Raw genomic sequence first — 16,817 nt, forward strand, 5'->3', positions numbered from 1 at the left:
GTAAAGTTAGTGCCGTTACCTTAAATCTTCGTTCAAACATGTCAGTCTGCTTCGAAGTTTCCTGCCTGCATCGTTAAAGGAATATATTTTGGATCTGCTGGATGACAGTGTACCAAAAAGTTGTATCAGGTACCTTGTATTGGTTTTTGGTCTGCTCGGTCATTTATCAGGTCTTCACTCTGATGAATCAATCATCTGCTTTCGACAGAGGTTGGTATCTCTCAGGACAATTGCTATCAGGTTCATCCACTTAAACAGAAGAACAGAATTGTCCTTTAAGGAGTACGAGTAATACTAACTGACCTGCCAGCTAAACCCTCAATGAATGGCAGCTTAGTTTGCCTGTTGTAACCCGATATTTTAGCACGCCTGGTCAGGTGTGGGTTTTAAGGTCCTATGGGAAGGAGTTTGAATAGTGGTTGGGTAGTATTTATCTGTTTAGCCAACAAATGTTAAATGTGTAGTGTACATTTAACAGCTTTATTTAAGTCTCTGAAGAGTTGGTACTTTTGTTACCCTCATGTTTTACCCAGTGTTCTGCGCCTGTTGCCTTTTTTATCTTGAGGTGAACATCACAATAAGTGTGTCTTTTTTCCTCACCAATATCCTAACAACAATGTCAATATTCAGAACAGTGGTGGATCAATATGATGAGTTTTTCCATTTTTTTTCCATTTGTTTCCTACAGTGTCAAACATTTACTTGGATCTTGAAGGTGAGATTTGGGATAAATGTCTATGTTTCCCAATGTAATATTATTTTATGCGTATTCTTATTTAATTTTATTAATAATTACTGGCCTTACAGGTTGTCAATTACAAAAACCAAAGTACTTAAAAGAATACAGTGGTATTACCTTGGTACATTTTTTGAATCTTTTGGTACTTTTTGTTAGTTGTGAAGTGATGCATGTTAAATGGATGCTAGCTAATTTGACTTCAATATGAATATTATGTTTGTTAGTGTGAATTTGAAATAAGGGTTAAAATGATCAGGATAAGATGGAAAAAAGTAGTTGGCATTTATGAATTCATTCACAACATTCAAAAAAGTACCATAAAAAAGTAATGGTTAAGATGTTAAGTCGAAAATGTTATTACTTTTTACACATTTTTTACTTTTTATTTTATTTACATTTTTTACTTATTTACTTTTTACTTTTTAGGGTCATTAAATTTAAACTTTTCTTGAAATTGGTCTAAATGTTTTTCAAAACCATAAATTATTTTCCTTCCCTTTTTCTTTATTGTGGATGCTCTTGCATGCCATTTACCCATATATTTCTATAGCAGTGATAATTTAATTATCAGTTTTTGTTGCATTTGTGTATGTTGTGTAAAAAAAGCAAGGTTGAAGAAATAACAACTGAATACAAATGATTTTATGTAACCCTGATTTATTGGTGTTTCCAAGTGGTACATGGCTCGATGAATACAACAATTGTGACATAAGAACAGCTCATCAGCCCTTCATCCAAAATCAGGAAAAGGAAAGAGTAAAAGTTGGGTGAGTAACTGAGATTTTCCTCACAGTTACCCCTCTCTGAGGGCAGTACAATCTCAACTGAGTAGATTTTGTTGCACTATGAGTATGGAGCAGAAGCATTAACAATGCTGGTTGTAGTGATGCAGAATTCTGAGTCAGAATTATTTTGAGTGTTTAATATTTGCATGTTGTGACATAGAGCAACAAAAGCTATTCACCCTGAAGAAGTACTTGAGCTCCATGCTTTGTCTGTCTCATTAGCTCCTTTCTCATTATGCATCCCCTTAAGGACAATTTGTGCTCTGGATGAGGAGCGATGCCAAGAGAAAAAACTAAAATGAAAGACAACAAAGTGAGTGTGAAAAGCCATTCTGATATAACACTTTGACATGAAAGTCTCTTTGGGTCACGGTGGTTTTTGGGGGTTAAACTCATCAAAAAGGTATGAAGCTTTCTAATGTGGAGTGAAAAAGATAGGAGTTGCCCAGGTGGTAGATGATATTTGGGGGCAGGGAACTGGGTGGACGTTTTTGGTTTACAAGCGACGCTTCTGGCTCTGCACCACAGAGCGGGAAACTGAGACTTGGCTGCCACCACCACCACCACCAATGGACATCCCTGAGCCACCACCATATCCAAAGCCGCTGCCGCTGCCACTGCTGAAGCCACCGCCATATCCGCCACCACTGCTGAATCCAGAACCACCGCCGAATCCAGAACCACCGCCGAATCCAGAACCACCACCACCACCGTATCCAGAACCACCACCGTATCCGAAGCCGCCGCCGCCGCCGCCACCTATGAACCAACAAAACAGAGACATTAGTTTTACTGAACACCAATGCAGTTTTTACAGCAAATTATATGCTTTTTGTCTAAGGTCATGATAGAAAAAGACAATACGCTTACCGCTGACACTGCTGCTTGACTCCTGGATGTGGATGGTTGCTGAGCCACCACCTGAAGCAATCCTGACAAAGAAAATAAACGTCAATATAAAGACAAATTTTAACAGAAAATTATCATTTCAAAATAGCAAAGAGACTGACCTGCTCTCCTCTCCTTCCAGAAGTTTCCTGTAGGTGGCAATTTCAATGTCCAAGGCCAATTTGACATTCATGAGCTCCTGGTACTCACGCACCTGGCGCGCCATATCCTGCTTTGCTCTTTGCAGGGCTTCTTCCAGATCCTTAATGCGTTGCTTGGCATCCCTTACTGCCAGTTCTCCACGCTCCTCAGCCTCAGCGATCTGGGATTCCAGGTTTGCACGCTGAGCAGTTCAAAGAAGATATTATGACTTTAGGTTATTTTAGCAACACTTTTACATGATTCCTGTCCCCTTCTTTTCCTCAGGGACTCCTTTACATCATGTTATTTTCAACATAACACAAATTTTGATCATTGAAAGTACAAATTTTTCTTTGAATATACATTACACTAAGGATTTGGTTGCCAATCTAATTCAGGTGTAAACCTCATCCAAAAGCATCCAATAACTAACAAAATACTTACTTGTCCCTTGACAGCTTCAATTTCATTCTGAAGTCTGCTAATCATGCGGGTGAGCTCAGCAATCTCAGCCTTGGTGCTGCGAAGGTCATCTCCGTATTTGCCGGCAGATGACTGCATCTCCTCATACTAGAAGGTGAAAAGAGTCATTGTGATTAGGATCTGTCAGGTGGTTGCTTCAAAATAGTGTTGGTTTGATGCTTGAACATCTTTTCTCACCTTCTGTTTGTACCACGACTCAGCCTCGGCGCGGCTGCGGTTGGCGATATCCTCATACTGTGCACGGACCTCAGCAACGATGGAATCCATGTCCAGGTTGCGACTGTTATCCATTTCCACAATGACTGATGTGTCTTTGATCTGTCCCTGGAGGTCACGCAGCTCCTAAAATTGCAAGGTGAAGGTTTGAGATATGCCTAACATTGAAAACTAGTGTCTTAGTGGTAATATAGTTTCATCAAACTCTCACCTCCTCAAAGATGGCCCTGAGGAAGTTGATTTCATCTTGAAGAGAATCAACCTTGGCCTCAAGCTCAACCTTGTTCATGTAGGCGGCATCAACATCCTATGAAGACATGTACAGAGCTCAGTATAGTACGTGGCCTTTACAGATGTACAATGAAAAGAAATGCAAAATATAACTAGAGAATCAAGACAGCTGCCAAGTGTTTTACCTTCTTGAGTAGGACAAATTCATTTTCCACTGAGGCACGCTTGTTGATTTCATCCTCGTATCTGCAAAGATAAGTTTTCCACTTTAGCACATTGCTTGTTAAATTATACCATGCCCACAAAGTGTAATTCATAGACTATAAACCTGCTCTTGCACAGCTACTTACTTGTTCTTGAAGTCCTCTACCAAGTTCTGCATGTTCTTCAGCTCTCCTTCTAGCTTCATCTTCTCATTACCAAGTCCATCAAGCTGTCTGCGCAGGTTGGAGATGTAGGCCTCGAACATGGCGTCGATGTTGGAGCGGGTGGTGGTCTGGTCCTGCAGTAAACTCCATTTTGTCTCAAGTACTTTGTTCTGCTGTTCCAGGAAGCGCACCTGTATTGGAGATAAACCAATAAACGATTTGAAAAAATGGCTTTATTAGGAAAGGATGACATCAAGGATCTTTGATATGCCTTTACTCGTGCCACAAGATATGTCTTTTACAATAATTATCAAGCACACCTCTTATTGCATATCAGGACTTGCAGTGACACACCTTTGGTACCTTTGGAGGAATGTATTAGCATATGTGCCATTCCTTGTTGGCCAGCACAGATTTCGTGGAGTAACTGTCCTCTTACTATGCACACTCCCCTTTGGAGATAATGAAATGCTAACCTCAAGTGATACCACAACATGTTCAGACTCTCTATGCTCCAATTTATGTTCCCAAAACTATATTCCCCTCCTGGCATTAAGGCGAGGCTCCTAGGAGACCTGTGCCAAGCAGCAGGTCTTAACAGAGATGATATGGCACACCTTACCCTCAGGTGCTAACTGTTCCCACCCTCCTGCAGATTTATGCCCTGCAATTAATTTCCTGCAGATTCTCACAATGACTTTAAACTTTCAGGATTCACATAAAAAGAACAAAGCATCAATGACATCAGTACAGTTATGTGAGCTACATGATTGCTGATCATATCTTTTGTGAGAATCATACAAATGGGCGTAGCACCTAGGTAAGGGGGTGAAATTTACAAGGTGTGGTTACATGTTGAATTCCCCAAAGGTGTCAGAGAATCAAAACAGGAAGCTTGTTTTGTTTAGGATAAATTAAAATGATTACTAGGACCTACATAAAGTTACCCCTATGAGATTTTAGGGCAATTTTTAAGACAGGTATTGCATTGAGTAAGAGTTAAAGATTATGCTCATCTGTTACACACACACACACACACACACACACATCTGCATGGCTGCTATAGGGATAGATAGCAAACTTGATCCATGCCCTTATTTGGATTGGCCTAGTCATTGGATCTCGCCTGGCTTGGGTTTCCAAACTCACCCTCACTGTCTGAGAACAATTGCATACAAGAAAAAAAAAAACCTCAAGCCTGTGCTAAGATATAGACGTTGACTGCTTGACTGAAATGTAGTGATAATGATGCAAAATATGGCATATGCAATGCCGGCCTGTCTCCTGTGTGCTTACCGTTATACAGAATCTAGCACTAGGTGGATTTCTGGGTGCAAGTGACTGGCTGTGAAATATTTAATGAGAAGAACCCAGCTCATATGAAGGCCCTTGAAATGTGTGCATGAAAATCCAACATTCAGATGAAAAGTCAAAATGTTGGAGGTGCAAAATAAGATTGTTGTGTACAACTGTATGCTTGCAAAGAGAAGACTAACCTTGTCAATGAAGGAAGCGAATCGGTTGTTGAGGTTCTTGATCTGATCTTTCTCCTGGGTGCGGACAACTTGGATGTTGGGGTCGATTTCTAGGTTCAGTGGGGCTAAGAGGCTCTGGTTGACTGTGACAGCTGTAATGGGTGCCATACCACCAGGGAACCCTCCACCTAGACCGAATCCTGCTCCACCGCCACCTCCGAATCCAGCACCACCACCGAATCCACCACCACCGAATCCTGAGCCTCCACCGAATCCAGAACCACCGCCGTAACCTCCTCCGTAACCTCCTCCGAGACCTCCTCCGAGACCTCCTCCATAGCCACCGCCACCGCCACCAATGCTGTAGCTGTAGCTTCCTCCAGATCCTCCGCCAAAGCCGCCGCCGCCACCACCACCGCCGGAGCGACGGAATGACACAGAGCTCATCCTGCTGCCAATGGGTGCTGCGCTGGCAGACATGCTAGAGAAGCCCTTCCTGATACCTCCACCTAAGCCGCCGCTCAAGCTTCCACCGCTGACGGTGTAGCTAGTTTTGACTGAAGACATGGCTGCTGTCGTCTGTGAAGGGGTGATGTTCAGAGAGAGAAAGAGGATGAGACAGAGAGATCCGGAGCAGGAGACTCACTAAGAGGAGAGTTAAATCCCTCTGAGTGCCTTCTCCAAGGAGTGCAGCAGCTTTTATACCTCTCATGCAACGGGAGTGGCTCACCTGATCACTCCCCTTTCGGCCTCAGGCTCCTGTCCTGCCTTTCGCCTCTGTCCAAGTGATACATACACCCAACTTGCTGGGCTGGTATGGGAGCACTTTCAGCAGAGAAGGCCTGGCCACACCCTGATTTTTATGCACACTCTCTCACGTAAAGTGGAGAAATTAGGAGAGGAACAGGGAGTAGAAAAACAAGGTCAAACTACCAGAATTCAACACACCTTCTCTTTTTGCATGTACTACAAAACCTTTATATTTTACTAGTGTTCTGTAATCCAATGCACCTTAGTTAAATAACCAGATGGCATTCTATAAATTTAACGCATGGCAAACTATACAACTTCATGCATATTTCATGATTTTGGGAGGTTCAGGGCTCTCTGTTTGCTTTAAGTTCCATGCAGGAGTATTAAATAGGGGAATATTTGATGAAGGGCTTAAATGTTGAAGCTTGGCGCTCGTCCTGGAAGCCATTGTGACCCACAGGCTCCTCTTTCCAGTCAAACAATCAAGTTTCTGTTCTCTCACCTCAATGCCTCTGTCACGGACACTACTTCACCACCTTGTTCTGTGGTTCCCAGAGGGTTGACGCAGTTGCATGCAAAGTAGATTTTAATGTTACCTCATATTAAAACACATGGCACAGACTTTATAGGAAATGTTAACAGCTTTGTGTGCATTAGCATACTAAATTTTAACTTTAGTTTGGAAAGTTACAGGTGAGTATCAGAACTCAGAACAGTGCATGGTGGCTGCAAGAGCAATGTGGTTATTTTTGTAGCTGTCCTTAGGTGGCATTATTTAGCAACGCGTGCTGCTTTTGTTAGCATGTCAGTATGGCCCCTATCAAGTTCAAACAGTCAGTGTGGTTCTGCAGACTTGTGAAGTGTACAAGCCTGAAAGATTAATTTTGAAATCTTGTAAGTATTCATCAGGTAAAGTGAAGTGTACAGCAGGAAAAGAGTCAGTCTGTAAGGTTTATTAACATGAGAACGCTAGCACATTAACAGGGACCTCTATAAACATAACCACTTGTCACTGAGAGGAAAAGTAGGCATATTTGTCTGTAGAAATTCAGGAGGAGTCACTTTATTAACAAACATAGTTTTACGTGGTACTTGGCCCCCAGTGCAGTTTTCTTAAAATGGTATAGCCTATTGTCAATCCATTGATCTGAACAGTGATACTATCAAGTCTTTGTCAGTTGTTGAGGGGAGTTTTGGTGAAATAACCCCAGCATTTTCTTGAATGCATACAATGCAATCTGTCAGGTGATACAAATTATACAATGTGGGAGACTGGATTGTGAGATCAAAGATAGAAATCATGTGAATTTCATTTTTTAACATTTAACATCAATTTAACATTTTCCACAGATGTGCGTTATCTTGGTCATGTGGACATATGAGAACATTTGTTTAATAACCAAAATAGTTTTGGTTATTCAGCATATACAGCATATATGCATACTGTATAGCAGGCATAATATAAAGTAATATATAGCAGGCAATACAATAAATCATATTAACAGTATCCGTAATGGCCGAAATATCTAATGTGGAGCCAATTGGTGTTATCAATAAATATTTTAAGGATACAGTAATGCCAATGACATTATTACTGAAATATAAAAGTATAGAGGGTCAACCTCAGTCTAGGGTTAAGTAAAATAGTGTTAGTGTTTGTTTTTTTTTACCTATTTTTTATTTATATAATTCGATATGCTATATATATACTGTATCAGTTCATATTAAATATGAATGCTAATTTCCTAAATTTTTAGATTTAGATTACATTGTTGTCTAACGCTTAAAGTTAATCTTTAAAAACACTAATAACACTGTTAAATACAATCTCAATAAATATTTTGAGAATTTTTCATACTGAACAACATTAGAATTTTATTATGATTAATTTCTTTTGATAGCATTTAAAATCATTGATTTTTCTCTGTTTTACATTTTATTTGCTCCAGATCCTTAGACGAAATAGTATTATTTTTTACTTTACTGACCTATAACAATAGAAAAAATACTTTAAATTGTGCAGCAACAACAATGTCTTGGACATTGCACCATGTTTTTACAATAAGAAACCACAGTGCTTCCTACAAATAGCCAAGAAAATGGCACATCAAACTAGGTTGGCACATTTGTAACATTACATGGTTCAGTTTATCCACGTCCTTGATCTCTCAATTGCAACAAAGGACTCATTGTTGGTGATATTGGATGAAACCTGGTTTTAATCCACATTGCCTGCTGCAGGAAAGAGAAGGGGTGAAGAAAATCATCAAAAGAGTTTCTATTGATTGAATTGACAGTTGACATTCAGTTAGCGGTGTGCTTATTTGGTAGCGTCTACCTTAGAAAGGCCTCAATGAAGTCGGCCCAACCTTATTAGCTGCAACAATTTTTTGTCCACTGTCTTCATCCCTGCAATAGATTTTATACATTGTTTTATACATTTTCAGATATTTCTCTAAAGAGCAAGTTCTAAATGAGTAGTTACTGTTTTAGGCCACTTTTCATGGCTTGTGCCTTTTGTTTTTACCCTAAATCTGACTGATATAATATTGTACAATCCAGCAAGCAACAGTCATGAAGAATCATAGAAATGGTACAATGTGGACTCTGTTTAATTTAGGCTTTGAGTGGCATCACCACAGTGCAACAAAGAAAAGTGAATCGTTGGTTGGTTAGTCATACTGTGCTTTAGATTGTCTGAACATGAAAGCTGTAAAGGTGGGGCCCAACATTGGCAATAATGCTTGAAATTGGTCCAGATCCTGATTTATTTATGCACATATCCACTGGAGCGACTTTTTGTCTTGTACACTGGGTTGTAACTTCCACTGTTGAACTTGTTTTAAATGATCATTTGTCTGTAATATATTACACAGCTTCCATGTGTTGAGTTTTTGACTGTTCTGTTCTAAATTTATCTCTGTTCTCACAGAATTTTTGTTGGCAATGGTAAAATGGTCAAATTTATGGCAACAAACTAGAAAAATCTTAAACAGGATTACACTCTCTACATCATATTTCCAGTATATACTGAAGAAGCATTTCGTATTGTGTGCATTTTACAAAAGAATCAGTGAAATTGGGCTACAATGAAAAATGGAAGCGACATTTTTCCCAGTTTTAATCTATTATAATATCTCCTATATTTTCAGAGTCTTTTATGGTTTATAATGGCATTAAAAGGCAGAGCAGCTCTAAAGCTGAAATCTGAGAGTTGCGTGCTTGCTCAGACATAGTCATATTTGTCATGCTGAAACAAGGGATATTTTCTTTTTCATGAAAGCCCACCAATCATTAATGAGTAAGATGGGTCCCACCTTTTCAGACCACACCCATTTTTCTTCTCCACACCCAAGCCTTTGAGATTAATTTCCAAATATGGTTACAACCATTCACAAGAACATGGCCTTGTGAACTAATAACTGTCTCCATGAAATAAAATAACATTTACTACTGGGTGGAGTGGAGTTTGTGCATTCAACTTCTGCATTTCCCAGTTTGTATTAAATAATTGGAATAATTGAAGAGAGGAAAATGTCCTTTGTTTAAAAAATGCATCAACATACACTATGTACACTTGAGTACAAATCTATGTGCACTAATATCAAACTTGTACATAAGAAGAATGAACTGTGCACCCATCAGTTGTTTTTGTGTAGATTAGCGTTTGCTACATTAATCTTTGCTAAATAATCATAATAGGTGTGCCTTTGATTATTCACATGCATTTTAAAAGAATGAATGAATGAAAGATAAGAATGAAAGGAAGAAGAAGAGCTCCTTAAGTATGTGCTTATTCAAGTTTCAGTGCTTTGAGAAGTGTATACTGTACATGAAAAGAGCAGCAAGAACATTTTTTATTTTCTGTCAAAACATGCCAGAGTACAAAACTTTGTGCAAATACAATTAAACAATTTTGAAAAAAAGATTAAACCTTCTATCAAAGGATGAGTTATGAATTAAAAGCATGTCAATGCATTAATGTAACTTTACTATTGTCGACTTCATGTTATCATTGGGTAGAGACACTGTTAAACTGTTATTTCTGCACCTAAAATGCAAAAATAATCATATTGATTAATAAAATACATATTTATATTGGTTTTAAGACAGGTTAAAATAGGAATGGATCGATTTTTAACATTTCTTTTTTTTTATGTCACAGTTGTTGATCTACACTCTCAGAAATAAAGGTACAAAAGCTGTCACTGGGGTGGTACCTTTTCAAAAGGTACACTTTTGTACCTATTAGGTTCAAATATGTACACTTTAAGTACTAATATGTACCTTTAAGGTACCAAAATGGACCCTTTAGGTACAAACATGTACCTTTTGAAAAGGTACCGCCCCAGTGACAGCTTTTGTACCTTTATTTCTGAGTGTATAATGTGACTGATAATAAAGTAACATGAAAAATGAAATTAAATAAATCATTTTAAATGCTGCCGGTAATCCCAGCATCATAATGTATAGAATGAAAAATTAATATTCAATTTTAGTTTGGCTAAAGATTACATTAAATTATTAGTGTGTTTTTAGTGTTAAAAAATATCTTGTCTACTGTATGATACTGATATTTTGTGCAACTAAAGGCACAAAGGGATTGAAAATAGTCAATTGAACTTTTCTTGTTCCTTTATATAAATCAATCTTAAAGTTTGGATAAAAGTCAGTCTATGAATGACTTAAGTATACAGTACTTGTAGTTGTGTGTGCAAATTAAGTTGGGATACATGAGTATTTTAATGTTGAGAATTACTATTTGAAACGGCTTTGCCTTCAAGCTTTTAATACTGAAACTCTGCAGAAACATTCAACGATACTTGTCAGAACAGGCTGAGGAATGCTTCAGATGTCTCCAAAAATCCTTGCACAGTACAAGGTTCATTATAAGTCCTTTTTTTTTGACATTTGTTTAATGTGCAATATTTTTTATGTTTTCCTATAACATAACCAAACTAAGCGTGCCTCTGCGTTAGCATATGTTTAAATGGGTAGGTGTGGCTATGTGTGCTGCTTATCTTTGGACTGAAGGAGCCCCTTACGTAGAACTCGTTTGGAAAGAGTTTTCCCATAGGAGTGCCTTTAATTATTCGGATGATAACTGAAACGTCCTGTTCTATCATAGAGTCTCCAGGCTGAGTCAAAGGGCTGGGCCAACAATCTCTGAGAAAAGGTGTGATTGAGGCCCCTTTTCTTTCATAAACCCGACTTAACCTGGACCAGCCAGGTGTGGTGATGGGCGTCTACAATAAATGTGAGTGCACATGGGAATTGGTGTATATGAAGTAAGTGACTTGTCAAAGTCTAGAACTGCTTGGGTTTCACTGGATTTCTCTGTGCTGTTAAGTGATATTCATGACTTTTGCATTTCAAAAGTCTACAGCTGCACATGCAGGAAGCTCCAATTCAACTTAAACATACCCTTTCACATGCCTGTAAGGCATTTAAGATATCTGTGTTTAAATAGAAATACAACACATTCTGTTTTGAAGTGTAAATTTCACTTTGGTGTTTTATATATAGTTTAGTTCCATTTGTGAACTCCAGTTTCAAGTTGCTCTCAATTACTACCTGCATATTTGGACAGATCTTGCTTAATACTATGCATTTAGCATAACCTTTGGCTTCAGAAAGATTATTTTTTGGGTGTGCAATGCATGCTTGGCTTAGTGTACTGACAGATCTGCTACTATTATACAAATCATTTTTACAATTTAACAGTATTGACCAATGCAAAGGAACAAAGAGACAGCACACACACAAAGTAACTCGCAGAAATTTATATACTGCAGTAGAATTTTTTTTTTTTTTACAAAATATGATTTAGATAAGCGACATTATACGGCCATGATGTTTCCCCTAATATCAATATCAACACGATTGCAATGACACTGATTTTATACAATAGTATTTCAATAAACAAGAAGTTAAAATTAAGCGACTTAGATTTTAGACAAAATATTGACTGTTTTTGCTCAGTTTTGAGCAATACAGCAGTGTTTCGTTACTGAATGAATCCACGTTTTTGAACGAATCCAGTGAGTCAATGATTCAGTGGCCCATTCATAAGGACAGTCACTTGCCTTGCCATTTGAATGAATCGGTTGAATGAATGAATAAATGACTCACTCATTAAAACGGACACTTGCCGCCACCTACTGGTGGTTTAGTCATATTTAAAAGTATCATTGCATTTTTTCAACATTTATTTGTATGTTTAAAAAAAATATGTAAAACATTAATCTTATAAAATTATTTATGAATTTGAAATTGCAGTGTAAATGCATTTATGGCACCTCAGCTACATCAAACTGTCTGTGTAAATGCATCTAATAACACTTCAGATGCAGCTTCTGTTTCCTCAGCAGTGGAAAGATAAGAGTTTGTTAATACTAATTTCATTTGAATGGTAACAACTCTACAGTTTCTTATTATGCTAACCGAATTAATTGAAACAAAGTAATGACATCTGTTTTGTTACATACAGCAACTCATTTTAAGTTAACTATTTCTTCCTCTTTCCAGTCACAGAGCACTTTATTTTGTTAAGTTGCTTAAGTGAGAGAAAATCTGTAACTTAGTCCAGATTGGTGTAATGTTTAATAATTTCTTTATGTAAATATTTTTTGCATTGAAATTTGCATAGATTTTTGTTTGTATATGCTGTTAGTTATAGTTCTTAGAGAGAAAATCGGAATCGGCAAAAATCGTTATCGGCAGGTCACACTTCCAAAAAATCGGAAATTGGAATCGGCCAAGAAAATTGCAATTGGTGTATCTCTACTCATAAGCATAACATAGAAACCTGTCAGGAGTTGTTTGATGAAGGACACAAATCCTTCTCTCCCTTCACTCATCTGGACTCCTACATTGTCTATGGTGTGATATAAACTCCTGTTCATGGTCTTTAGAACAGCAGCTCTGAACACACCAACTCAGGTGGGATTCAAACCCACAACCTCTGAATACAACAATCTGTGTTCTTACAGCCTGAGCTAACTTGTCATATTACAAATGGGAACCAGACTTTAAAGTTTAAAGTTATCAGTGAGAGTTGGAGCCAAAACGTATTGTCTGTACATGGAGAAAGGAACAAGAAACAAGGGTTTCTCAGTGGATAAAATGGATTGTTTTGTGTCCTTTGAAAATGTGGCCTGAAACTGAAAACAAAATTCTTTTTATAAATGGTGCCGTGTTATTCTACTTTTATTTTAATGTGGTTTTGTTTATAAACATTTATTTAGTGTTATCATTAACTAAAACAAAAACTATTCAAAAAATTTCAGTTAAATTAAATTAAGCTGAAACGATTAAACATATAATATAGTATTAATATATAAATATAAGATTAAATAATAATATAAATCTGCTTAGCCCCAGGGAATCCAAGGCGTAGGTGATTTTGTTTCTTCAGTAGAACACAAACAAAGATTTTTAACTCAAACTGTTGCAGTCTGTCAGTCCTATAATGTCAGTCAATGGTACCCATGGCTTTGACAGTCAAAAAACAAAAACATACACAAACAAAACCAAATTAAACCCTGTGGCTCGTGATGATACATTGAGGTCTTAAGACACGAAACAATCGGTCTGTGCGAGAAACTGAACAGCAGTTATATCATTTTTTACCTCTGATCCACCGCAATGGAATTGAACTTAATGGTTTAAGTTAAAAATCTTGTTTGTGTTCTACTGAAGAAACAAACATCTTGGATGCTCTGGGGGTAAGCAGATAAACATCAAATTTTCATTTTTGGGTGAACTATCCCTTTAATAATATGAGTATTAGATGGAAAAACTTAAAGTAAAACTTAAATTAGAAATGTTGCTTTGACAACTAACTGAAATAAGTTTAAGTTGAAGCACTGAAGTTAAATAAACTTTTTAAGGTAAGAATAAAAACTAAAACTGAAATAAAATAAAATAAACCTAATTTATAATATAAAAATTCAAATTTTAATAAAAACTATAACATACAGTACTATAAATAACACTGGTTATAAGAATTATTTTTATTAATTCATGTGTATGTTTATTATTTGTATATTTTTCTGCATACTATGGCTGGTCTTCATTACTGTATATTCAACTAAAAAAAAAAAAAAAGGACCACTGCAACACATGTGGCATGGCATCAAATATAACTCATGTTATCTTGACACGGATCATAACTTGCCTTTGATAATTACCATAAACACTTTTTTTTAGGGGCAAGGTCCCAACAATGCCTTTTACCTCTTGAGACCAGATCGAACTGGCATGAGCCAGCTTGTAGTGAAAAATGCAAAACTAACAAGGGAGGCCTCTTTTCACTTTTCTGAATCATACATTTGGCCCGAGCACCGTACGAGTCACAAAACATCCACAGCGAGAGTGTCAATTAGCTCACAGTTCAGACTTGCCTTCATCGAGTCATAAATGAATTGTTTGCTTTATGATCTATTTTGACTGTAAATCTGTTGTTGCTTCTAGCTATTGGTGTATGAAGTGTCACTGACATCACCACATAATTCACAAAGAGCCGGAGATCACTAAAAATAATGTTAAAGAGGTGTGTGAACTTGCAAATACGATGTCAGACACTGTAATATGCTCTGGTCCCCTCCCTGCTTACCGTGGCGATGAGATTCATAGCAGACTGTCGTCACTCAATGGCTAGATGTCTACGTGGTGCCCGCAGAATTACATAGGTTTTATAGACAATTGGACAAGTTTTTGGGGCAGATCTCACCTGTTGAAAAGAGATGGTCTTCATCCCTCCTGGGGTGGTGCCGCTCTTCTCTCTAGAAATATGGCACATAGTCTTAGAGTTCATGCTAAACTGACCGTCTGCTAGCCACTTCCCGTCACAGAAGTCATAATTTTCAGCACATAGAGACTCTTTCACATAGATATCACACTATAGAGACTGTACCTGTTCCCCAAACTAGAAAATGCAAAAAACGTCCAAACCTATTTAAGAGTAACAATTTAATTGATGTTCAACAAATAAAAAATGTATATAATACAGAGAAACCAATGATAAAGCTTGGCTTACTGAATATCAGGCCTCTTTCTACGAAAGCTCTTTTTGTAAATGATATGATCACTGATCATTACCTAGATGTGCTCTGTTTGACAGAAACCTGGCTGAAACCAGATGAATACATTATTTTAAACGAGTCTACCCCCCAAGATTACTGTTATAAAAATTAACTGCGTCCAAAAGGCAAAGGGGGAGGTGATGCTATAATTTATAGCAATATTCTCAGTATTTCTCAGAGGGCAGGCTTTAAGTATAACTCCTTTGAAGTAATGGTGCTTCATATAACGTTATCTAGAGAAACAAGTGTTAATGATAAATCCCCTGTGATGTTTGTACTGGCTACTGTATACAGGCCACCAGGACACCATACAGACTTTATTAAAGAATTTGCTGATTTTCTATCAGAGTTAGTGCTGGCTGCAGATAAAGTCCTAATTGTTGGTGATTTTAGTATCCACATTGATAATGAAAACGATGCATTAGGATCAGCAATCATAGACATTCTGAACTCTATTGGGGTTAGACAACATGTCTCAGGACCTACTCATTGTCGAAATCAGACTCTAGATTTGATATTGTCACATGGAATTGATGTTAATGGTATTGAAATTCTGCAGCAAAGTGATGATATCTCAGATCTAGTCTTGTGTAAACTCCATATAGCTAAAACTGTAAATTCTACTCCTTGTTACAAGTATGGTAGAACCATCACTTCTACCACAAAAGACTACTTTGTAAATAATCTTCCTGATTTATCTCAATTCCTCAGCATATCCAACAGCACAGAAAAACTTGATGATGTAACAGAAACTATGGACTCTCTCTTTTCTGGCACGCTTAAGGAAGATTAAGGAAAAGAGTCCAACACCGTGGTATAATGAGCACACTCGCGCCCTAAAGAGAGCAGCCCGGAAAATGGAGCGCAGCTGGAGGAAAACAAAACTAGATGTATTTCGTAATGTTTGGCGGGAAAGTACCCTATCCTACAGAAAAGCATTAAAAACTGCTAGATCTGATTACTTTTCGTCTCTTTTAGAAGAAAACAAACATAACCCCAGGTATTTATTCAATACAATGGGTAAATTAACAAAAAATAAAGCATCAGCAGGTGTTGACATTTCCCAACAGCACAGCAATAATGATTTTATGAACTATTTTACTTCCAAGATCGATACTATCAGAGATAAAATTGTAACCATGCAGCCGTCAGCTACAGTATCGCATCAGATAGTGAACTATAGATCCCCTGAGGAACAATTCCACTCATTCTCTACTATAGGAGAGGAATAAACTTGTTAAATCATCTAAACCAACAACATGTATGTTAGACCCTATTCCATCTAAACTACTAAAAGAGGTGCTTCCATAAGTCATAGATCCTCTTTTGGCTATTATTAATTCGTCATTGTTATTAGAATATGTCCCCAAAACCTTCAAATTGGCTGTTATTAAGCCTCTCATTAAAAAACCATAACTTGACCCCAGAGATCTAGTTAATTACAGACCGATCTCAAATCTCCCTTTTCTGTCAAAGATACTAGAAAAGGTAGTATCCTCACTATTGCATTCCTTCTTAGAGAAAAATGGTATCTGTGAGGATTTCAAGTCAGGATTTAGACCGTTTCATAGCACTGAGACTGCTCTCATTAGAGTTACAAATGACCTGCTCTTATCATCTGATCATGGTTGTATCTCTCTATTAGTACTACT

The 16,817-nt window shown here is 37.5% G+C and overlaps 1 protein-coding gene and 1 non-coding gene across 2 annotated transcripts; both read right to left on the reverse strand.

Annotated features, from left to right (window-relative positions):
• Positions 1-1,376: 1,376 nt before the first annotated feature.
• Positions 1,377-6,006, reverse strand: krt5 (keratin 5). Its single transcript, XM_058764276.1, has 9 exons — positions 5,348-6,006; positions 3,834-4,042; positions 3,669-3,729; positions 3,464-3,559; positions 3,214-3,378; positions 2,998-3,123; positions 2,535-2,755; positions 2,395-2,456; positions 1,377-2,283 (listed from the first exon to the last, which is right to left on the reverse strand). Exons 1-9 carry the CDS (start codon positions 5,891-5,893, stop codon positions 2,021-2,023), a joined length of 1,749 nt encoding a protein of 582 aa, XP_058620259.1. The 5' UTR covers positions 5,894-6,006; the 3' UTR covers positions 1,377-2,020.
• A 6,879-nt stretch (positions 6,007-12,885) lies between these two features.
• Positions 12,886-13,016, reverse strand: LOC131532730 (small nucleolar RNA SNORA11). The gene has a single exon (XR_009268961.1). It is a non-coding gene; the product is annotated as a small nucleolar RNA SNORA11 (small nucleolar RNA).
• Positions 13,017-16,817: the final 3,801 nt, after the last annotated feature.

Source organism: Onychostoma macrolepis, chromosome 23 (assembly GCF_012432095.1).
Source record: "Onychostoma macrolepis isolate SWU-2019 chromosome 23, ASM1243209v1, whole genome shotgun sequence".
Taxonomy (NCBI): Eukaryota; Metazoa; Chordata; class Actinopteri; order Cypriniformes; family Cyprinidae; genus Onychostoma; species Onychostoma macrolepis.

Bases quoted from the DNA above. Each gene is read 5' to 3' on its own strand.
- krt5 (XM_058764276.1), bottom strand. From the start codon at position 5,893: ATGTCTTCAGTCAAAACTAGCTACACCGTCAGCGGTGGAAGCTTGAGC. The intron at 4,043-5,347 runs GTTAGTCTTCTC...TCTCCAATACAG, and splicing joins TCGCTTCCTTCATTGACAAG to GTGCGCTTCCTGGAACAGCA. The intron at 2,756-2,997 runs GTAAGTATTTTG...TGAACTGCTCAG, and splicing joins TTGAAGCTGTCAAGGGACAA to CGTGCAAACCTGGAATCCCA.